We start from the raw sequence: 23,459 nt of genomic DNA on the forward strand, positions 1-23,459 counted from the left end.
TGTTTTGACCTTTAGATTTTTCAATTAGGTTGTGAATAAAGCTTAATGTTGTTAAGCTTATTATTTAGAATATTACAACTTCATATTATGTAAACGAAGCAAATATTTTATAATTACGTTAAATTGTAATTGAAATTTCAAACTACGTACATTTTATTTATGTTATAAAAATATATATTGTACTCATTTATTTGTTAGTAATTATATGTGATGGAAAAAACATAGAAGGTTTACTTTATTATATGTTAAGTTATTATTTATAAATGGAAAATTGTTTTTTTTTTAAGTAAAATTGAACCTAATTGATGTAATAAATCATGATAATAAATTATTGATAGTAAATATATAATTATCAAATTTATCATTATTTTTATTTATTATACTAATCTAAATCTTATGAACACTATGAGATAAACACATTTATTAGATACTATATAAATGCTAGAGGACCAGCTAATTATTTCATTATAGTAAACTGAATCATATTGTTAATAATTGCTTCAATTAAAAGTTAATTGATATTCAAGAAAACTCAAACATGACTGCAATCGTAAGTTTTTTTTGCCTTTAAATAAAAAATGCCTTAAAAAATAGCTAACTATTAATCAGTTAGCTATTTTAATATTTTACTAATTTAAAATTCGTCAAAATGGTTTTTAGGCTACAAATCAAACAGTTAAAATATTAGATGTATCGGAATTGATGAGACCCGAAGAATCATTTGCATCAAAACCTGTTGGTCGATACAGAGACTATTCCGTAGATAAAAATGATCCTATTAAGGAAAGGGTTAGAATCACCTATACTGATATGCATACTAATCAAACAGTTGACTTCGTGAAAAGTAAGTTACAAAAGGCATTTATACTTAGTAATAAATTTACTAAACATTTTTTTTAATTTGATTAAAATTAATATAATGAGTATATAATAAAAATTTATCATTTGTAGCTAATATTATTTAAAATTTTACTCAAAAAGCCATAAAATATTACTAAAAACTTGAGGATACATATGTCGAGAACTATGTTACTATAATCAACGCTAAACACATACATAAAAGTTATGTTGCAACTCACCTAATCAAAATGATAAAGTATTTATTTTTGTACATTGTAGATTATATGAACAAATAATTCAATTTTATTATTTTTAACAAAATATAACTAAAATAGCTCCAAAACATAGGTGAAAATTAAAAAGTTTTAATCCTTCTAAAATGTTTGAAAAATTACATATACGATTATATAAAATAAAAATTTAAGTAAGGGGAAATACAAATAATGAGCAGATTATTTTTTGTGTCTTTAAACTCTTATTCTCAGCTCCTATTAGACGGATTTTGTTGAACAATACGTCAAAAGATCACAAATCGTATCTAATTCAAGGTACAAATTATCGTATTCAAAAATATGCTATTTTTATGTTAAAATTACAAATTTTATGATATTAAATGATATATGATTTTATTTATTATAAGCAATATTACTTTACATTAAATTTGCGATTATGTATACGCTAATATATAATATTAAACAATTTTAACAAAAAAATAAATAAAATATCAACGCCCATGTGGACACGAGTACAAATAAATTTGTGTATAGATATAGCGTAAAAAAAAAAGTAAATAACTTAAAATAGTTAGTAATGGCAACAGATAAAAATAAACAAAATACAATAGAAACTTGGATAAGTGATCAAAGAAAAACTCAAGTGCATTTGTAGTTACAATTTGAAATTATTGTATTTAAAGGAGCATATTGACTATAGTTCTGTTTATAGATTCTTACCAAAATAACTATGTTTCCTATTAGGGAAATGAAAGTTAACTAAGTAAGACTAAATAAATCCGAACAATCTATCAAATTATTTAGTTATTTATATATAAATATGATATCATTATCAAGTCTCCTCTTTTTAATTGACCTAATTTTAAACTCAGTACATATTTCAAATAAGATATTATTATTTTTACCAATTTTACTTCTGAGCATAAATAAAAACAAAACTTTGTTAATAATTCCAATTTGATATGAGCTCCAAATAATTGACCAATATTCAAGGATTGAATATGAATTATAAAGTAATTTCAAACAGTAGGGGTTGTTGAATTCATCACAGTTTCTTTTAACAAAACCTAAAATTCTAAGGGCTTTATTAGTTATTGTAATTATGAGTTCATTAAATGAAAAAATCACTTGAAAAGGTAACGCTAAGGTCTTTGACACATGATATCTTATATAATGTATTACCAATAATTTCATAATTAAAAACAAACGGTTCTTTGTACTTTATAAAAGTTATTTATAAACACTTAGATACATTAATACCTATGTTATTTTCAATAACCAATTCGTAAATCTAATCAAATCCTTTTGTACTTTATAGCAATCATCCAATGTGATTATTTTCAAATAAAGTTTTAAATAATCGGAAAATAATAGAACTTTACTATGGTCAAATACATTTTGTAAGTCATCAATAAAAACATTAAATAATAGCGGTGATAGATGATATTGTGGTACTCCTGACAATAATTCGATTAGATTTGACTTACTACTATTGATATTACCTGTTGTTTTTTCTTTTAAGAAAAGAAGTAAATCACGAAAACATGGAATCATTAATACCCATAAAATTTAGTTTCTGGATTAGATAGAATTTCATGGTAAACGCTATCAATAGCTTTCTTAAAATCCGTATATCTTACATTTATACGACCCCATTCTTCTATTATAGAAACTAAATTAGAGTAAAAAACCCAGCACGGGGGGTCGCGACACAGTGGTGACGTGGCATAGTTGGGTCAAGTATAATGATATCTGACATTGATTAAGAGCACTATCATAAAAAACGCTTCGATGCAAATCTTTAGATAGTGTTTAATTTAAAAAAAATGATGGATTATTACAAAAGCTACATGTTCTGCTATTTTCTTATTTATAACCTAATTGAGATAAAGTATGTCGAATGAAAAAGGGATTATTAAAAAATATTATTTCTTATAAAAATTGTGTTGATCCATACATTTTTTAAAAAGTTATAGCATTTTAAAGTGAACAATGTAAAATATAAAATCGAGAGTTTTCACACAAAAATAGCATTTGGTATCCATTTTCAAAATAAGACAAAATAAAGTCCGAAATTTTTTTTTTTTCATAAAAAAAATTTATATTGATCCATACATTTTTCAAAAAGATATAGCATTATAAAGTTAAAAATATAAAAAAGAATTTTTTAACAAAAATCGTATTTTTTTTTATTAACTTTGATGTCTGTTTTTACTGTGATGACAAAATAAAGTCCGAATTTTTTTTTTCCATGATAAAGTATATTACATTATCTTTAATTTAAGATATATGTAAAAGTGTCAGACTTTCCGGAATACTTTCAAAAGTTAAGTTGAAAATGTTAATTTTTTGTGAAAAAGATGTCATTTTAAATCCCTCTCTGTGGGCAGGTAAAGGGTTAGATTTATAAAAAAATATATCAAATAATAGGTAAAGACATCAAGCATCTATAAAAAAAAAATTATATTGAATTGTTCATTTTTGAAAAAGTAATGGCAGTTTTAAGTATAAAAAATTTCGAAAATTTCGAAAATTATCAATTTTTAAATTTGAAATTTTTTTGGAGGTTTCCCCCATTTACGGGTAACGAAGGAAATTTTTTTCAATTTCTGAGGGTAATGTCTTCGACTAAATACGATTTGTGATCTTTTGACGTATCGTTGAAAGAAATCGGTCTAGTGAGAGCTGAGAAAAAGTGGTAACAGACACAAAAAAAAAATCACATCATAGTAAAATTAATACCTTCTCAGCTTCGCATCGAAGCTAATATAAAAAATGATTTTCTTAACATAATTATTGTTTTAAGAGAAATCGGGTAGATAAGAGTGGATATCGAGTGTCTGCTTAACGAATCATTTGTATCTTATAGCACTATAACGTATAACCTAAAATACAGATAAATTAATTGAAAAAACTTAAATAGTAAATTATAACAACACGAAGAGTGATGATTTTTTGAGTTCAGGGGCGTTTAAATATAGAAGACAAATTTATTTTTAACTTATAGTGCATAACATAAGCTTTAATTTAACATATATTCAAGAGTATTTCCGAAACATTTTTAAAAGTTATGATGAATAATTGAATTTTTCGTGCAAAAGTTGCTATTTTGAATCTGCGCTTGTGGTCATACTACAGCTTAAAAAGTATCATTGCGTCATTATAAGTTGAGCCTCTCAAAAAAAAAAATAATCTCCTTTTTTCATTTCCAATATAACTTTTCAATGTAATATTATCATATTTTTTTAACTTTAGGAAAAATGGATGATTGGTGTAAATTTAACAAATTTGAAGCAACTGTTATGGAAGCCTTAGACTACCTAGATAATCTTGTAGATGAGAGTGATCCTGACGTCGACATTCCAAATATTGTTCATGCATATCAAACCGCTGAACGCATCCGAAAAGATCATCCTGATCTTGATTGGTTTCACTTGGTCGGCCTCATACATGATTTAGGCAAAGTAAGTATTAATGAAAACTAGAAACGTACTGGGTGGTCAACGGCCCAGGGTGAAAAAAAATTATTCCTAAAAAAAAGGTCAAAAATTAAACTATAAACCGGTTTATATAAAAATTTAAAGGGATCTTTATCATTCTATAGACAACAACTTAGGGACAGTTGCTTTCTTTCTCTATGGCCGCCCCTGATGAAATTTTTTCATATTAAAGGTATCTTCTCGACTACAACTGACAGTGATAGTGTAAAAACGGAGTGGTCCTTTTCATTTAAGTTTTCTATGAAATTAAAAATAATTTATGAAATTTTTTACATAATCATAGTCTTGATTTTGTTAAAAAAAATTAAGTGATAACCCTTATAAGAGACAATGAATAGACATGAAATAGTATCGATTTTTTTTTGTTTTTTTTTTACTCAATGTGTACAGTTACGTTATAGCCTATATTATTTTTAAAAAATTTCTTGCCAGGCAGAAATAGATAAAATAGTTATCATAATATTGAAAAAAATAAATGTTTAAATCAAATTTAATCAATATTGTTTTCTTAGATAGTTTTTATTTCAATGAATATAATACTAATAAATTATCTTTTTTAATTTGAATTTTGAATCTTAAAATAAATTTACCATATCACTATTATAGAGAAATAATTTTNAAATAAATTTACCATATCACTATTATAGAGAAATAATTTTAAAAAATGTAGATATGTGTTTTATGTTTGATTTCAATGGAGCATAAATTATTTACCTACGTAATAGTACTAATCAATTATACAAGTTAGTCTTGTCGCAATTTACTGGACTTGAAGTCTGAATACAGATAAATTTCTGAAGCTTTATTTACTCTTTTAGTATTAGATTAGTTTATTTAAATTTAAATCACATTTATTCCTTATAGGTAATGGCCTTAAAAGGAGAACCTCAATGGTGTGTAGTAGGTGATACATTTCCGGTGGGGTGTGCATGGGGTAAATCAATTGTTTACCGAGATACTACTTTCGATAATAATCCAGACACTCGGAACAAAAAGTACAAGTGAGTATTTAATTTCTTTTATAGATGTCTTGAAAGATTTTAGTAAAATAACAATGAAATTATTTCTAGTACCAAGCTGGGAATTTACTCAGAAAATTGTGGTTTAGATAAAATTTTGATGTCCTGGGGACACGATGAATACCTTTACAGAGTGTTAGAACACAATAATTCGAAAATACCTAAAGAAGGCCATTACATGATCAAGTAATTTTTTTTATAAAATACTATAAATTAAATTGTCTTAATATTTTATAAAAAAATTTTAAACTTTTAAGGTACCATTCATTTTATCCATGGCATTCTGGTGGTGATTATCAACATTTATGTACTGAAGAAGACAAAAAAATGAAAAAATGGATTTTAGAATTCAAGTAATTTACTGTAGCTAAAAATTTAGTTAATGTTACGAGAGTAACAAATAGAATAAAATAAAATAGTATTGCCGAATAATTAATTAGTTTATTAAAAATAAAAGTGATAGTATTCATACAATAATTGTCAAATGACTGACGATGCTCTGCATTACAATCGTCGCAGTCGGCCCACTTCCCGGTTTTGCAACACCGAAAAATACTTTATAGACACATTCTTTTAGGCCGACCTCAATTACAATTCAATTTATGATTATCTGTTATTACAATTGTGGGACAATATTAAAACTAAGTTAAGTATTCATAACACTCCCTCCCTTAAATGGAAGTAGTGTTTGAAATACTACTTACATATAATACTCTTAAATTACAATAAAATAATTAAATTAACAAGACTTCAGACCATACTTTCATTGCAATTTGTACATTGTGCGATATCTGGTTTATATTGTCGGGTGGTATTTTTATATTTACACAATGCATATGAAGTTAGAATTACTATTATTAGAAAGAGACAGTAAAGAAATGGGATATGAGTATTTAAGATGAAATGATCGGAAGACTCTGCTATTGTGGATTCAAGATTATTGAGATCTATTGAGTCATCTGCTAATTGATTCAAATCTTGAATGAAATTATTTTCTGTTAACGGTTCAGGCTGATATTTAGAAATTTTATTAGTTATATTAGAATTCATGTAAACTAAAGGATTCTCGGGAACAAAGTCTTGGGAGAAAACAGAAATAATGTTTTGAGATGGTAATAATACTGAAGTTTCGGTACTCACAGTACAAGACTTATCCACTGTTATTTTACCAATGGTATTAATAGAAAAGAGGTTCTGTACATTATTACATTTGAGTGTCATATGAGTTTCTGTAGGAGTCACATATAACCAAGAGTTTTGAGTTTCTAATTTATGATATATGGGAATGAACAATTTACGATACTTAAGATTACAATTGACAATTGGATAATTAGGTTTAAAATATAGATTTACGTCACAATTTTTTGTTTTGGAATGACGATATAGTGCTTTAGAGTACTTACACAATTTAAAATTACTTAAATCAAAACAATTTGAAAGTTGAAGGTCTGATAAAGAAAAATAATAATCATTATTTCTACTTAAAGCTAAATACTTAGATTCGGTTACAATAAAAATAAAATTTTGATTTCCTTGTGGTATAGGCAAGGATATGGGGTGAAATAAATTAAAATCTAAATTAGACAATAAAGGGATTTTTAAATTAAAAATCAAAGTATAATTAATATATAATGCATCAATAGTAGTTATCTTGAACAAATCAGTTAGACTTGTAGAATAGATAGAAACTGGGAGTTCAAGGGTTGATGGTAAACTAAGACGGATTTCTTTCAATTCATTAAGTAGGATATTAGGAGGTAGGATACTAGAATGTAATCGACCACTTAGAGCTGAGTTAACTATAGCAAGGAGGTTCTGAGTTTCCCAACTGTATTGGCTAAGTAGTAGAGTTATGGTGGCTGTATGTTCAGCTAGAGTAGAAATGAATTCTACTAAATTGATTTTATCAGCATTCATTTGACTTTGCGATAGTAGTTTCTGTATATTTCGGGACATATTTTGTTGTGTTTGATCTAGATGTAGTGAGGAATTGTATGTGTGATGAACTACGGATTTCATAATGTGTATTTGTTCTTTGGATAGTCGTAGAATTTTTTCTTTATTTTCCTGAAGTTCGCTGATTTTATTATAAAAATATTCAGCATCTTGATCGGAACATACACCGAATAAAACATTTGCTATTCTACCAACGAAATTTGCTAGACCTCTCTTTTGTCGGGAGTAAAGAGAACTGCTATTCCCCTTCAGATTTAACATAGATGAAAGAGTAATATGATTGAATTCTATTTCATTTAAATAAGGTAATGTAATTTGAACAAATTGGGTACAGACTGTAGCTATTTTTATATCTTTTGAATTTTCTGATGCGTCCCGACAGTGACGCACCGTTTGATTGTAATAACCTAAGATTAAAGAATGACGTTGCTGGTAGTTCTTTAAATCCAGGTAGGAAATAAGTTGCCAGGTACTCTGGGAGATTCTGAGGGGACCATAGGATTCGTAATACAGACCGGACGTTTGATTGAACTCAGTGATATTTATGAACGCTTTTAGGTTTTCTGCATAATATTGAGAGAAGTGAGTAACCATTCTGTAACAAACAATAATGATTATTTGTTAATTATTATTCATGAAAGAGTTTAGCCATGTTCTTGTGGAGTGTTTGACGTTTGTCATTTTTGTTAATAACTATATTTACTGAATCAGCGTTTGTGTCTAATATTTCAAAAGGACCTAACCATTTAGGAGCCAGTTTTCCTTTGTTAGCCTTTTCCTGAATTAAAACTTTATCACCAATATGAAGTGTGGGAAGGAATTGAGTTTGGTCATAGGAGGTTTTAGATTTCTGCTTCTTTTCTAATAATCTTTTTCTGGCAATATTATGAGTTTCTTGCATGTTTCTTTTTAATTCGAATTGATAGTCTGTATAATTATACTGTGGTTCCGGTTCTCGGGTAAATGATGTTGGGACTTGGGCTTCATAACCGTATAAAAGTTCGTAGGGCTGGTATCCCGTGGCAGAATGAGTTGTTGAGTTGTAAGTGAACATAGCAAATGGAACATAAGTGTCCCAGTTTCGCTGATCTTTATCTACGAAGTGTCGAAGATACTCACCTAAAGTCCGGTGACTTCTCTCGAGACTTCCATTGCTCTGCGGCCTATAGGGAGTTGTAGATGTTTTTTTTATTTTCAGTAGACGACATGTTTCTTTAAACACATCACTAAGAAATTCGGTGCCACAATCAGTAACGAGATTCTGAGGGATACCATGTAAGCATATGAATTTGGTTACAAAATGATAAGCAACAGTGTTTGCTTCATGATTTTCCATAGGGACAGCCCATGAAAATTTTGTAAGATCATCTTGAAGAGTTAGGATGTAGGCATTGTTATGAGGTGTACGTGGAAGAGGACCGACTACATCCATAAAAACTTTCTCAAAGGGCTTTGAAGAGGTAGTAGTAATTACCATCGGTGCTTTTACATGACGATTTGTAGTCTTGTTTTTCTGACATGATGTACATTTTTTTATAAACTCAGCCACGTCATGATTCATACCGATCCATGAGTGTTGTTTCTTTAATCTATTGATAGTTCGTGATATACCCTGATGACCACCTAAGGGATTTAGGTGAAATTCTTGAATGATATGAGATTTTTGTTCTGATGAGTATTCAACTAGAGAATAGAGAAGAATGTGAATGTTAGAGTCTCTGAAGATATAGTTTATGATAGATCGAACATTTAACCAATCTAGACCAGTATCTATTTTAGGTAAAGCTATTTTATCTAAATGATTTACATGACAAAATTCTCGGAGATTTTGTAGGGCAGTGAAAATAATTTCGTATTTTGGTTTCTGCCAAATCTTCTCTTTTATTATTATGTAGAGGATAAATCTATTGGATTGTTTGAGAAAAGCGATTTCAGTAACATTCTTGTTTTGTTTCCGCAGACTAGATAATTGCCCAAATTGTCGACGAAAATCTAAAGCAATTCCTTTTGATAACTTGAGATCTTTGGATACAAAATTTGCCAGATGATAGTCTGAGGGTGCATTCAACACCTTCCCATGGGTTTCTACTATATTTTTAGGAAGATTAGAATAATGGCTGATATTGTTCAATACGTATTGACACGGAGATTCTGTGATGGTTTCATTAATATTGGAAAATGAAGATGATTTTGGATATTCTGGAGTTAGTGAATGTTCTGAATTTTCTGGAGTTAATGAGTGTTCGGAATATTCTGGATTTCGTAAATGTTCTGGATTTTCTGAATTCATCGATTCGGTTACTGATTTACTTGTTGAACGAGTAGTTACCTGATGGATTCTACTCAAAGCATCAGCGTTGGTATTTTGTGATCCTTTTTTATAGTGCACTGTGTATTGATACTCTTCTAGTTTTAATCTCCATCTGGTTAACCGGGACCCAGGATCTTTGAGGTTAAATAACCACGTGAGAGCACGATGATCTGTGACAATTGTGAATTTCTGACCAAAAAGATAAGGGCGAAACTGTTTTACACCCCATACAATACTTGTTAGTTCCTTTTCGGTGGTGTTGTAGTTTTGTTCTGCCTTATTTAATGTTCTGGATGCGAATGCTATAGGTAAATCCTTTCCTATAGGACCTTGAGACAAGATACAACCTACGGCATAGTTGCTAGCATCACAAGTGAGGACAAAGGGTTTCTCAAAGTCAGGATATTGAAGAATTGGAGCTTGTGTTAATACGCATTTTAACGTCTGAAAAGATTCTTGGCAAAGGTCACTCCAAGTAAATGGGACATCCTTTTTTAAGAGAGCTGTCAAAGGTTTCGCAATTTCCCCATAATTTTTAATAAATCGTCGATAATAACCGGATAATCCAAGAAATGACTTAACTTCCTTAACATTTTTAGGTACGGGAAAATTTTGAACGCATTCTATTTTTCTTGGATCAGGTTTAACACCTTGGTCTGTAATAACATGACCTAGGTATTGAGTTTCCTTGCGGAGAAATTCACATTTAATAGGTTGTAATTTTAGATTATATTGTCTAAGTCTATCAAAGATTTCTGTGAGCTTTTGAGAATGATCGTCTAAATTTTTAGCATATATGATTATATCATCTAAGTAAACGAAAGCTTTTACTCCATTTATGCCAATTAAAACTTTGTTCATCAGGCGTTGGAATGTGCTTGGTGCACCTTTCAAACCAAAAGGCATACGAATAAATTCAAAATGACCTTTGTCAGTCGAAAAAGCGGTTTTTTCACGGTGTTCGGGTAACATAGGGACTTGATAATAACCATTTGCTAGATCAAGAGTACTGTAATAGCGAGATTTACCAAGCTGGTCAAGGATATCAGTGATGTTAGGAAGAGGATAGGCATCTCCTTGAGAGACCTGATTGATTTTTCGAAAATCAACGCAGACGCGATATTTGATATTTCCATATATGTCTGGTTTTTTTGGTACTACTAATAATGGCGCATTCCATGGAGATTCACTAGCAGCTATAACTCCCTCTTTCTCGAGTTGTGCTATTTGTTCATTAATCTCATTCTTGTGTTTGTAAGGGAGTCGATAGGGCTTGTCCATTATCGGCTGGACATTATCAGGTGTTTTAATTTCGTGATATACCGCTGTAGTATGCGTAATTGGATCCCCTTCTAAATGGAATACGTCGGAGAACTGACTGCAAATGCTTTCCAATGAATTTCGTTCTTCATTGTTCAGATGATCAGTACGAAGAGCTTGCTTAAGTCGACTAATTCTGCTTCCATCGAAGTTACTTTGGGATTGTGACTGCGTAATATTTATAGATACTTCTAGATATTCTTCGTAATTAAGACTTTCGAGATTTGGTATCTGAAGATGTTCGGGTTGTTCTGACGGATTTAAAATAGAAAGTAATACGCGATTGCCTTGGACCTGAGTTACGACATTTCCACTTACGAGGTTTTCGTTAATTGACTGAGAAGGAATTAAGAGCATGGTGCCTTCTTTAATAGTCGAAGCTGGTATGGTAATAAGAGTTTCTGATCGAGGAGAGATAACAATACCGGCTGAATTCGGAATGATTAATTCATTGGTTCCATAATTTATGAGAGTCTGATGTCCTACTATGAAAGGTTTTCCTAGGATTCCGTCATGAGGTATGGGAAAGTCAGGATGAATTAAATGGAACTCTGCTTGAAGGAATTGGTTATTTAGTTGTATAGTTAAGGTAGTCATTCCTAATGTCATAACTAGTTGGTCAGTTATGCCCTTCAAATGATATATTATGTGATCATAAAAAATCACATTACTTTTAAGAGATGATACTTTAATAAGGTTTAGGTCACTACCGGAATCAAGTAGAAGTCTGGCAGTGCCCGAGTTTGTCTGATGAATTGGGTAGACAACATGGTGGTTATCTAATTTTGCGGTAAAATGGAGAGATCGGCTAATTTGATGCTGCTGACAGGTTTTCCGCCGAAAGTTGCCTGTCGTGTCTCGTTTCCCGCATTAGATGTCTGTGGTTCTGGTGTTGATTGTGATTGTTTCTTGTTGTTAACCCATTGGCGTTTTCTGCATACTTCTAAAGTGTGTCCTGATTTTTTACAATAACGACACACAACCATTTGAACGTGAGCCAAGTTAGGACGATAGCTTTGCAAATTAGATTTAGGCTTAATAAAATTTGATGATTTATGCGTGTGATTTGAAGTAGACCTGCAGTCTTTTGCTAAATGACCAATTTTTGTACAATTAAAACACATAACTTTTGACTTTCCTCCTGTTGTAGGGGTCAACTTCCTAGATTCGTGCCATGATTTTCGGACACGCTCTTCTTCACGGGCGGCTTGAATAGCCTTCTCTAATGTTGGTGGATTACGAGCTTTTATAAAGTCTTTAAGATTATTTAAACCTTCGGTGAACACTTGGACTGTTTGAGCTTTAAGGCTTTGCTCAAGGGCGGTAGCTGCTTCAGTGCTTTTTCCATTTGTTTCTTGTTCTAAAATTTGTGATTGTAGACATTCTACACGATTGGCATAAGAAATAACATCTTCATTAGGAGCCTGTTTGGTACAATATAGCTCTAGATAGAGATGAGTAGTTGTCCTCTGTGGTTCTAAAGTGGATTTTAGAGTATTTTTTAAGTCAGTCCACGATTGGATTTCTTTGAATTTGATTGCTTGTCTAGCTTTGCCGGATAGACGTACTTGAATACCTTTAAGAAGCTTTTCCTGTGCTGTTGAGTCTGCGCACTCTATGGCAAACTCACATTTTTCTAAAAATATTTCAAGATCCTCTGAACTGGTACCATCAAACGACTGTGGTAATAGACGTAGGGCAGCCTCTAGACTTATCTGATTGTTGGCCATTTCACGAGGTAGGGGAAGAGGTTGATTGAGGTTCGGTTCGATAAATAAAGACTGAAATTCTGGAGACTGTACGATAGATTTCTGTTTGATAGGAATAATTGGATTAAAATCAGAAATTGGATTTTGGACTTGCTCTAATTTTAACAAGGTTTGACTACACTGACCTAAAAAACTGTCGGTGTCACCTAGTTTACCAAAAGTTGTATTTAAAAGTTCAGAAGAAGATTCAAGAAGAGCATCACCTTTAGTTAATAAATTTTCTATAGGAGGATTAGACGACGAAGTTGAACGTAAATTACGAGAAGGATGTTTTGAAACAGATACTTTAGTACTACAGGTTGGTTTGAAATCAGGATCAACTGATTTGTCGTCGATAGGACTACTACTTCTACTACTAGAATTACTCATAAACAATACTTATAATACTATCTTAAATTCCAAAGCTGAGCTGATTCCACAAAAGATAATTAAATAATAAACATGAATAAAAAATAGATAAATGTAAATTATATAAATATATAAATAACTAACTAATTTACCCCCAAGATTTTCTGATACTTATTTATTAAAAAAAAAATATATATATGTATGTACGTATAAATGAATACACTTAAAAACGAAAAATATTATCTATATACATAAATGTATTATTATTATTTTTTTTTCCTTTTCTTTTCTTTTTTTTTTTTAAAAAAATAAATTAAACTACAAAATAAAACTTACAGTAATAAGACATTCACCGCCATAAACATGATGTATTGATAGTTTGGTTGGGCTGGATTGATGTTTCTTTATTGATGTTCTACACTCTGAAACTGGTCACGCGGAGAAACTTGACTTGTGGGTTTTTAGTGAATTTTTTTTTTTATATTTTTGTAAAATATATATATATATATATATGAGTTCGGGCGGCGGCGAAAGTATATACGTTGATAGTGAACGAAATAACAGTAGAAATTACTAACCGTTTATTGTATTAAATACAACAAACAAGTTTTATTTGTTGTTTATTATTATCTTATTTTTGATTGATTTTCTTGAAGTTGTTTGATTTTTGAAGATTTTCTGTATGTTGAGTTCAATGCTTTTCTTGATTTTCTGGAGGTTCTGATGAGTTATTTGACTATTGTTTGCGTACTTAGTAACTTTTATGATAAAAATTTTAATTATTCTTTTTCGGCACTAGTCTCTTCGGATCGCACCGCTGCCACCAAAATTAATGTTACGAGAGTAACAAATAGAATAAAATAAAATAGTATTGCCGAATAATTAATTAGTTTATTAAAAATAAAAGTGATAGTATTCATACAATAATTGTCAAATGACTGACGATGCTCTGCATTACAATCGTCGCAGTCGGCCCACTTCCCGGTTTTGCAACACCGAAAAATACTTTATAGACACATTCTTTTAGGCCGACCTCAATTACAATTCAATTTATGATTATCTGTTATTACAATTGTGGGACAATATTAAAACTAAGTTAAGTATTCATAACATTAATAAAATGTTTAATTTGTATTTGTTTTAGTAAATATGATTTATATACAAAAGGAGGAGAAATGCCAGATATTGAAAAATTGAAGCCTTATTATCAGTCACTTATTGATAAATACATACCTGGAGTTCTTAAATGGTGATAATAAAATAAAGACGCATTATTAACATACTAATGTTTATATATTTTATTTTATATACATAATTTAAGTTTACAAGTGTAATATATTAAAAATAGTTTCAATAATATTTTTTTAAGAATAATATTATAAAATTAATAAAATAATTTTAAAAATGTTTGTTGATAAATGGATTTCCAGGCATTGGCATAGGCATATTAACAGGCATACTTGGATAAGGCACAGAATTATTAGGTTGAAAGTAGGGTTGCTGAGAGTACCCTGGTTGAGGATATCCTATTATTTTATTAGTAACATTTTCAATAGATGATCGATAGGAACTGTTACGTCTACGTAACAACTCGGCCATTTTATCAGATTTAGCTTTTCTAAGATGCATATTTTTACGTTGATTAACAAAATCTTCCAAAAATCCATCCAATTCAATGTCACCACTGAGAAATTTTTCAGCCATTTTCTGAAAACAAAATATAGAATTAAATATCTAATTTAATTCTATTAACTTAACGTAACAGAATTTATATTTATATACAGGTTACCTATTACTTAATTTAACTTTAAAAAAATTGAAAATTATGTAATCTTTTCTTTTTAAAAGTTAGTAATATCCTACGTTATATAATTAAAAATAAAATCGATTCTAAGGGATTAAGACCCCGTACGATCTTAAAAACAAGAAAAGTCTGGTCATTAACAACTTTTGAATCAGTATTTTAAAAGATATTAGCATTTATATAACAAGACTCAAAAAGTAATGTGCTTCATAAATGTTTAGAGATAAAAATAAACAATCCGCTAGTTAGCCTCTAGTCATTATAGTAAAGTGATAATAACTTCTGATATACTAGTTCAAAAGTTTTTATTATAGTCATTTTCTTAGTTATATCATTTTTTAATTTTTAAGTAGGTTAAATATACATGTTTCCATTAAAAAAATAAAAGTTAATACAATTCAGGTTTTTGAATAGTTATTTTATTTAAGAAACGAAATAAACACAAAGTCAAAATGTATTATAAAAATGTAACACAAAATAAATTGAATCATATAAATTACAAAGTTACTCGCATCAAACGTCCTAACCTGTAACTCGACGTTTCTTCGTCAAAATGTCCCGCCCCTATATTTTTCATGTTTCCTTTTAATATTCTTTTTCCCACCATTATTAATTTGCTTATCCTGCGATTTCCCTTTAAATGACATTATTATATTGTTTAAGAATATAGAAATTGCTTACTACTGTTTAAAAACTTATATTATACTAGTATCGACGTTATTTAATACTTCCTCAGCTCTTTACTACAATATTTAAATAATTTTATTCATTTATTACTGTCATAATTAAAAGATTATAACTTCAAAAACTCCAAAATAATTTATTATTTTAGATATTTGAAGTTTCTTCGTTAACTAATTTTTAGCGATGCTAAAAATATTTTTCTGATAGGTCTGTCAAAGGTTTGCCTTAACTTGAATTCTAAATTTAAAAAATGATTATCTATAATTAATTTATGAATTCTTAAAAGCTATAAACAATAAAAAAATCAAATTTTCCAATGGTAACGATTTCAAAAAGAATTTTAAGTTATTGCAGTTTTGAATTGGGTCATCGAATTATACTTTTGATATAAATGTAGAGCATTTCATATAGGCTTTTTGTTCTTTTTAATATTTGTAATCCGTTGGAGAAAATTTATCAAAAACTAATTCTAATAAAACTCAAAATTATACCCAATATTACAAATAATCGATTAATGCAGACTATTATTTTCAAATATTTTAAATGTTGGCATCCATTACTGTCTAAGTAACATAACAAAATTCGAATATTTTCCTGTAAGTATTCCATCATTGTTTCTTCCATTATTTCTAAAATTTTAGTAGTAATTGAATCGGTCATTTCGAAAAGACCATTTCTCCACATTTTTTCAAAACTACTTTTATGTGATAGATATGTTTATCTAATAATAATAATAATACATATTTCCTGCGAGACCATCATATCTCAAACAACTCGTTATAGTCTAAAAATTACGAATGAGTTCGAAAAGGCCATTTCTCCAAAAATAACTTGATCAGCAATTTTATTTGTTAAAATTCTATTTTCATCTGGTTTATTGTCTATCTGTTGTCGATAATAGTTAATAATAACAATAATAATTATTGTTATTATCAAGAATATAAAATAATAATAAGTCAATATGAGTAAATTCGAAGACGAAACTGAGTCTACGATTGGTATTAAAATAAAAAGTTAACTAAAAAGAAATGATGTTGAAGTTCATAAATAAAATTATTAAAAAGAATGCGCAATATATTTTGTAAGACTAATTATTTAATTTTATATGATATATAATAAACAATTGATCAGAGTCGCGAAGTCATAATCAATGAAAATTTACAATCCATTGGAAAAGGTGATATCTCAAACATATTCATTCCCTCATAAAATAATCCAATAGGTATAAATAGTCAATATTACATCATAGTTGGTTTTTTATAAGGGAATTCAATAATTCAACCCTTATTCAATTTTCATCTAAATTTATTTTGATCTTTAAAAACAGTTTTTTACGTTTCCTGAAAAATAAAATTTTATGGAGATATGGCCTTTTCGAAAAAAACTTTTCGAAAAATTATTTATTTATTAATAAATAAATATTAGTGAACGTTTGGTATATATTTGGTTGGCAATTGTACCATTTATTGATAAAGTAATTGTACGAGATTGGCTTCAAAAAAAAAATAATAATAATAATAATAAAAAATTGTAAGTTATTTTTTTTATTGTAATTTAGTTTGTAAAATAACAATATCAAAGAATCTAAATAAGATAAGATTTATTTAAAATTTTAATCTTAAATGGTTAATGTTATGTAACTGTGTACATTAATTAATGTATTAACGTGTTTAAATATTTTGAGTATTGTATATTAGTTTTTGAGGGACAATTTAGTTGAAACATAGTTTCATACTATTATTTACTTACTAAGCAACTTGACAAAATTTGGGTCATTCAATATTAATAAAAAATTACGAAAATAAAAGTTTTTGATTATGACCTTAGATTTTTTTTATCATCAGTATTTTAGCCACAAATTAAATATTTGTAAAATTATAATATAATTAACTGTTTAATTGTATAAAAATTTATCAAAAGTACTTATTGTATATTTTATAAAGATTATTTTTCTACGATAAAATAAAATATCTGTGTATACAATAGCCTACATAATAAATTCACAACACAAATTTCTGATTATTAATGATATCAAAATTGTACAAATTATTACAGGTATTCGACCTTCAATAAAGTTTTTTATTAAGAACAAAGTTTGAATTTTGGTGATAACTGCAATATTAATGATAGATTTTTATCATAAAAAACAAGGTTTCGTGTATTAACATTTGGTAATTAAATTTCCTAGACAATTAATCAGCTTAATAATATTTTAAAAATATATACAACATCAATGTATTTACGACAAAATTATAGCAGAAATGTATTCAGAAATTTGTCACCCAGGTATTAATGTGTTGTAGCACTCAAAACATATTTTCATGTTAAATAAAAATTACATTAATAAAATCATATAAATTTTTTCAGCCATAAAAAATGTATAATTATGTATGTTTAAGCATAAAAGAGTTATAAGGAAAATTTCAGTGTTCATTTTTGTAAAATGAACGTCGAAATCAACTATGAAGTCCATGTAAAGTGCATTAAACTTGAGATATGGATTGCAAATTTTACAAATACCTTTTAAATATAACGCATTTAAGTTATACAAGGGGTTTTAATGAGCAATTAATTACGTAATTATCCGATTTTCACTAATTAACGTTTATTTCAAAAACTATAATCAATGATAGTTCCAAGATCAGTATCCGAATCGCTAACGAAATTGAATTCTAAATCTACTGTCATATTGTTTGGCATAGAAAATTTTTCATTTTTGGGTTGTACTGTATTAGCAATTACTATATAATAATGTTAAATACTTAATCAAAAAAGCTATTTAAATCGAATTGTAACTTATAACAATTATATTGAGATTTAATTATACAACTTTAAACTATTAGTAAACATTAAATATTTACTATGTTTAAATACAGACCCAAAATTATTCACAAATATTAAAAATAAAATAGGGAACAAATGACCACCAAAAGGTGAATCGGAGTTGTCGGTAATAGGATTTGATATTTCATTATACACCGTCACCAATTGTATTTTATTTGATAAATACAAGTATATCCATTGTACTATTTACTGTTGTTTTACTTAACTTATAATTTTTTATATTGAACGCTTTTTTAGAGTATCAATATAAATTCAATCAACTTTAAACCTTTGTATACATTATCAAATAAATGCCGATATAAACTAAATTAACTAAATTATTTCTATCGAGTTTTTTTTGTCAAAAATCATATTGTTTTTCTGCTAAATTATTTTTTATTGCAACAGTAAATATTGGCTAAACTTTTTTTTCAAATAACTCAAGAAGTGAACTTGGTTTATAAATAGGTCTATAAATTAAAATTGAGGAATGATATCTTGGTTTCCTAATTGGGAACAAATCCCACTTTCCAAATTTTCGGAAAAACAACGGACTCCAATGACCAATTAAATAATTTATAAACAATAAATTGACAATTTTCAAGAAATATGGCAAGTACATAATCTAGATTCAATACAAGATCATTAATTAACTTTTCAAACACTTTCTAAAATAATAACTTTAGTAAATGAACAATTAAAAATATTGTCATTAGTTACTATATTCATACTTTTAATTGGACTTTGAACAATATCATAAACATATACAGAAGAAAAATTTTCACTGAATATACCTTTGGATAAATTGTTATCAGATTTTTGGTCCTAGTGATGCTTAAGTATAGATAATTAATTGTTATAATTCAATCTTTGATAAACACCCAAAAACTTTATAGATTCATTTTTAATTAATTTTGTGAAAATTTAATGTACTTACAGTATCACATATTAGTCATAATTTTATATTTAGCTCTTAAATTAAAAAAAATGATAATTAATACAATAGACTCTCATTATATAAAAACTCTAGGGAACAAAAAAAATTCAAGATATTGAGTATTATTTAATTATAATAATGTGTAATACACAAATTCTAGGGAATATTAACATAGTTCTAGATAACAAAAATTTTTACAAAGCAATATTGGACATAAGAATCTGTGTTGAAAATTAAAAATTTGTTAATTCAAATATAAATTGATAAAATAATAAACTACATGTAATAAAAGTAGTCTATAGCCATGTTGACTGTCATCTAAAGTATTTATGGTTGACTCAATTATGTGATATAACATTATTTTTTCTATTATCTTACATAGTTGTAAAACTCCAATATATGATAATAACTTCTAATTTTAGATTTATCATCTTGCTTAAGTTAAGGATTATTATATTTACTATAATATTGACTACATGTATATTTTATAATATTATAATCTCCGTTTTATAACATTATTCAACTTACATCAGACTCTTCTTCAGTTTCACAAGCTGCAGTTTGTAGCAATGCCAAAATAGTTTCTGGGTTTGTACTACTTTTATGTCCTTCTAAAAGTTAAACAACACAAATAACTTAAACATTTCAAACATATATTAAATTCAATCTATTCTATAGGCACAATGTTATAATTTTTTTTTTATTATTGTCAAAGATATTGAGTGGGTAATTTTATTGTTTTTTTAATGTTTATTATTAGTTTTTTTATTTACCTTACTCAACAATATGTTGAGTCAGTGGCATATTCAGGGAGGCTCAGAATTGTAATCACCCTCTTAAATTTATTTTCTAAATTTTAAAATATATTATAAATACCAAATATGTACAAAATATAATATTAACAATAAACATTTAAGAAAGTAATAAATTATTATTTACATTGTATATATACGTATGTATTATTTTATTCAAATTCAATTATTTTTAATAATTAATAAAATTAATTAAGCCTCGTGATCTGACAAAATTTAACTATTGGTCAAATATAACTGAGGTTATGACATGAAAAAGGTACAAAGTATCAAAAATTAAATTTTACTAAAGAAGGATATCTTTTTTTATTAAAATAATATTTTATTCTTTATAGAAAGTTGATTAAATTTTGGTTATTAGATATTTAGTACATAATTTTACTATTTTCTATGAAAAGAACAAAAAAATCAAATTTTTTTGGTTTTATTAGTATTATTACTTGAGTAGTATTAAACAAATTTGTGTAAAAGTAAATATTGAGAGAAAAACTTACTGAGTATATTAACTTTCTCTAAAACACTATTATATAGTTTTTCACCTTCCTCGTAAAGTTCACGCAGTTTTACTTTACCATCACTAAGTTCTGGCTCTTTAGTTAGATTGAATTCTGCTAGCGATCGATTACTCGCTATCAACATTTCTTTTTCAGTATCCCCATCTTTACTCTAGATATTGAAATAAAATAATCATTAAAATAATCTATACAATACTACAATTATTTACTGTTTTTATTTCTTTAGCATATTGTTCAAATTTTTCTTCATCATTCAGAATTTCCCTTAATTCAGAGGGTGTTAAATGAGACATTAACCCCATAACAGAGTTTACTGCAGTATTACTACTGGACATTTTTATTTGTAATACTTAATTAATACACAACCAAACTCATATTACGTTTTTTGAACAAGAATAATAGTATTGCATTGGTAATACAATTAAGAACGAAAAATTATTTATCATAAACTATTTCATTATAGTAAAATCTATTTATTTTTATATTGATAAGTTATCAAAAATGTTAGAATACAGTTATATCACAGATAAGATAATTCCAGATAAGATACCTTATCTGGAGTTATATTAGCCATGTAAAATTGTATAAGTGTACGTTCTGTATATTCTGTGTTATCATTCTCAATATCACGATCATATCTATATGATCTAAATGGTATAGTTAAAAAAAAACGTAATGGTCTACATATCCTTGCTTAATATATTTTCGTGTTATGTTTTTATTAAAAATATAATAACTAAAAATGGTACAAAAAAAATTATTCGATATAAGTCAAACTTCGTTCCTGAACATAATCTTGTTAAGCTAATAGATGTTGATAAATTATCAAATTTTATAAAACATCATAACAAAATTCTTGTACTAACAGGTATTAATGTTATACTAATTATTTGAAATAAATTTTCCTGTTAATTTATAATTATCCTAGAATATAATTTATAACATAACAATTTTATTACAAATAGGAGCTGGTATTTCTACTGAAAGTGGTATACCTGATTATAGATCAATTGGTGTTGGTCTCTATGCTACAAGTAAAAGTAGACCTATAGTTTTTCAAGAGTTTGTTAAAAATGAAGATGTTCGAATACGATATTGGGCACGTAATTTTGCTGGTTGGCCTAGATTTTCATCGACTTTACCAAATTTTGGGCATATATTTTTAAAAAAATTGGAAGAAAGTGGAAAGATAATTCATATTATTACCCAAAATGTAGATAATTTACACAGTAAAGCTGGAAGTAAAAATGTACTAGAACTTCATGGTACTTCCTATGTGGTCCACTGTTTAAAATGTGATTATTCTATTAACAGACATAAATTTCAAGATGTATTGTCAAGTTTAAATCCAGAGGTACCAATTAAAGAGTTATATAATCTTAGACCAGATGGTGATGTTGAATTAATTTTAGTAAGTGTTTAGAAGTTGTAAACTCTTTTTATCAAATTATATTTTTACTTATATTTTTTATAGGAACAAATAAGTCAGTTTAAGGTACCAAAATGTCCAAAGTGTGAAAACAATTTTTTAATACCTCAAATTGTTTTTTTTGGTGATAATATTCCAAAAAAACAAATTTTAAAAGTGAATGATTTGATAGAAGATTGTGATTCCCTATTAGTTATAGGATCATCTTTGTTTGTATATTCTGGATATAGAATAGTACTAGAAATAAAATCATATAAAAAACCAATTGCTATTATCAACATAGGACCAACTCGTGCTGATGATGATGCTGATATAAAAGTAGAAGCAAAATTTGGAGATATATTACCATTAATTAGTAAAAAATTGAATGAGTTAAACTAAATTTGTTATCAAATAGGTATTAATCAATTGATATTACACATTTTATTTTGTAAAAAATGTTATACTTCATTACTAAATGGTTATGTAAATATGTGTGTTAATTTTCTTGAAGTTAGTGTAAAAATTTTGATGATTACTTTTTCAGAATCTCAAAATATAATACATTGACTTAATAAAGATAAATTTAAATATTTATTTAAATGTATTAAAGTATTTTTATCTTCTTATAAGTGATTTAAAACTTGTAAATCATCTTAAAGAAGTACATTAATAATTTTATCATTAATCTATGTATAGGATTTTCAAAAATCACCAATTTACCCCAAAAATTGTTTTTTATGTGAATAAATATAATTATTTAAATTTTAACAATCTTGATCTGATTTATCTATTTTTAAATCAATCTATATCAAGTAATTGTATAATGAAATTGTCAGATTTGGTTTTTATGATATTTTGAGTATGAGTTCTTAGTTTTTTTACACTTAAGTCAATGTAAAATTTATTCAGAATCAAAAATTCGACTTTTTGTACTGTATTATTATATTTATCATGATTTTAGCTTTCATATGACATAATATTATTTGTTTTTTGGAATTTTATTACAAAAGCCAGGGAACTGTAAAAGCATGTACAGTTTTAAAACGTATTATTTCAAAAATAAGAGCTAATATGAAATTTTGGGTTCTTTTCTAGAATTGATGACTTCAAAATACTTGCTCCTCTCACCCGTTCAACTGAAAACATTTGTTGTTAATTAATTAGTGCACAACTATGA

The 23,459-nt window shown here is 27.5% G+C and overlaps 3 protein-coding genes across 4 annotated transcripts; 2 read left to right on the forward strand and 1 right to left on the reverse strand.

Moving 5' to 3' along the window:
• Positions 1 to 390: 390 nt before the first annotated feature.
• Positions 391 to 14,578, forward strand: LOC126903199 (inositol oxygenase-like). Of its 2 annotated transcripts, none has more exons than XM_050681256.1 (7): positions 391 to 550; positions 661 to 844; positions 4,329 to 4,537; positions 5,438 to 5,574; positions 5,644 to 5,778; positions 5,850 to 5,971; positions 14,409 to 14,578. In XM_050681256.1, exons 1-6 carry the CDS (start codon positions 539 to 541, stop codon positions 5,947 to 5,949), a joined length of 777 nt encoding a protein of 258 aa, XP_050537213.1. In that variant the 5' UTR covers positions 391 to 538; the 3' UTR covers positions 5,950 to 5,971; positions 14,409 to 14,578. The 2 variants fall into 2 exon arrangements, with proteins under 2 accessions (XP_050537213.1, XP_050537212.1); XM_050681255.1 differs by having other exon boundaries at positions 392 to 550; positions 5,850 to 5,945; positions 14,441 to 14,578.
• On the reverse strand, positions 14,451 to 21,348 carry LOC126903207 (vacuolar protein sorting-associated protein 37B). Its single transcript, XM_050681277.1, has 4 exons — positions 21,081 to 21,348; positions 20,851 to 21,022; positions 20,073 to 20,155; positions 14,451 to 15,003 (listed from the first exon to the last, which is right to left on the reverse strand). Exons 1-4 carry the CDS (start codon positions 21,204 to 21,206, stop codon positions 14,695 to 14,697), a joined length of 690 nt encoding a protein of 229 aa, XP_050537234.1. The 5' UTR covers positions 21,207 to 21,348; the 3' UTR covers positions 14,451 to 14,694.
• Positions 21,349 to 21,471: 123 nt separating this feature from the next.
• On the forward strand, positions 21,472 to 22,772 carry LOC126903194 (NAD-dependent protein deacylase Sirt4). Its single transcript, XM_050681251.1, has 3 exons — positions 21,472 to 21,739; positions 21,837 to 22,282; positions 22,346 to 22,772. Exons 1-3 carry the CDS (start codon positions 21,547 to 21,549, stop codon positions 22,679 to 22,681), a joined length of 975 nt encoding a protein of 324 aa, XP_050537208.1. The 5' UTR covers positions 21,472 to 21,546; the 3' UTR covers positions 22,682 to 22,772.
• Positions 22,773 to 23,459: the final 687 nt, after the last annotated feature.

This window comes from Daktulosphaira vitifoliae, unplaced genomic scaffold, assembly GCF_025091365.1.
Source record: "Daktulosphaira vitifoliae isolate Bord-2020 unplaced genomic scaffold, ASM2509136v1 Scaffold_3, whole genome shotgun sequence".
Taxonomy (NCBI): domain Eukaryota; kingdom Metazoa; phylum Arthropoda; class Insecta; order Hemiptera; family Phylloxeridae; genus Daktulosphaira; species Daktulosphaira vitifoliae.

What these genes read in the sequence shown, in the direction of transcription:
- LOC126903194 (XM_050681251.1), top strand. Translation starts at nt 21,547, where the DNA reads ATGGTCTACATATCCTTGCTTAATATATTTTCGTGTTATGTTTTTATT. An exon ending in CAAAATTCTTGTACTAACAG is followed by an intron (nt 21,740 to 21,836) that starts GTATTAATGTTA and finishes TATTACAAATAG; the next exon opens with GAGCTGGTATTTCTACTGAA. An exon ending in GTGATGTTGAATTAATTTTA is followed by an intron (nt 22,283 to 22,345) that starts GTAAGTGTTTAG and finishes TATTTTTTATAG; the next exon opens with GAACAAATAAGTCAGTTTAA.
- LOC126903199 (XM_050681255.1), top strand. An exon ending in ACTCGGAACAAAAAGTACAA is followed by an intron (nt 5,575 to 5,643) that starts GTGAGTATTTAA and finishes AATTATTTCTAG; the next exon opens with TACCAAGCTGGGAATTTACT. An exon ending in GAAGGCCATTACATGATCAA is followed by an intron (nt 5,779 to 5,849) that starts GTAATTTTTTTT and finishes TAAACTTTTAAG; the next exon opens with GTACCATTCATTTTATCCAT.
- LOC126903207 (XM_050681277.1), bottom strand. Translation starts at nt 21,206, where the DNA reads ATGTCCAGTAGTAATACTGCAGTAAACTCTGTTATGGGGTTAATGTCT. An exon ending in ATGCTAAAGAAATAAAAACA is followed by an intron (nt 21,023 to 21,080) that starts GTAAATAATTGT and finishes TTCAATATCTAG; the next exon opens with AGTAAAGATGGGGATACTGA. An exon ending in AAACTGAAGAAGAGTCTGAT is followed by an intron (nt 15,004 to 20,072) that starts GTAAGTTGAATA and finishes TTTTGTTTTCAG; the next exon opens with AAAATGGCTGAAAAATTTCT.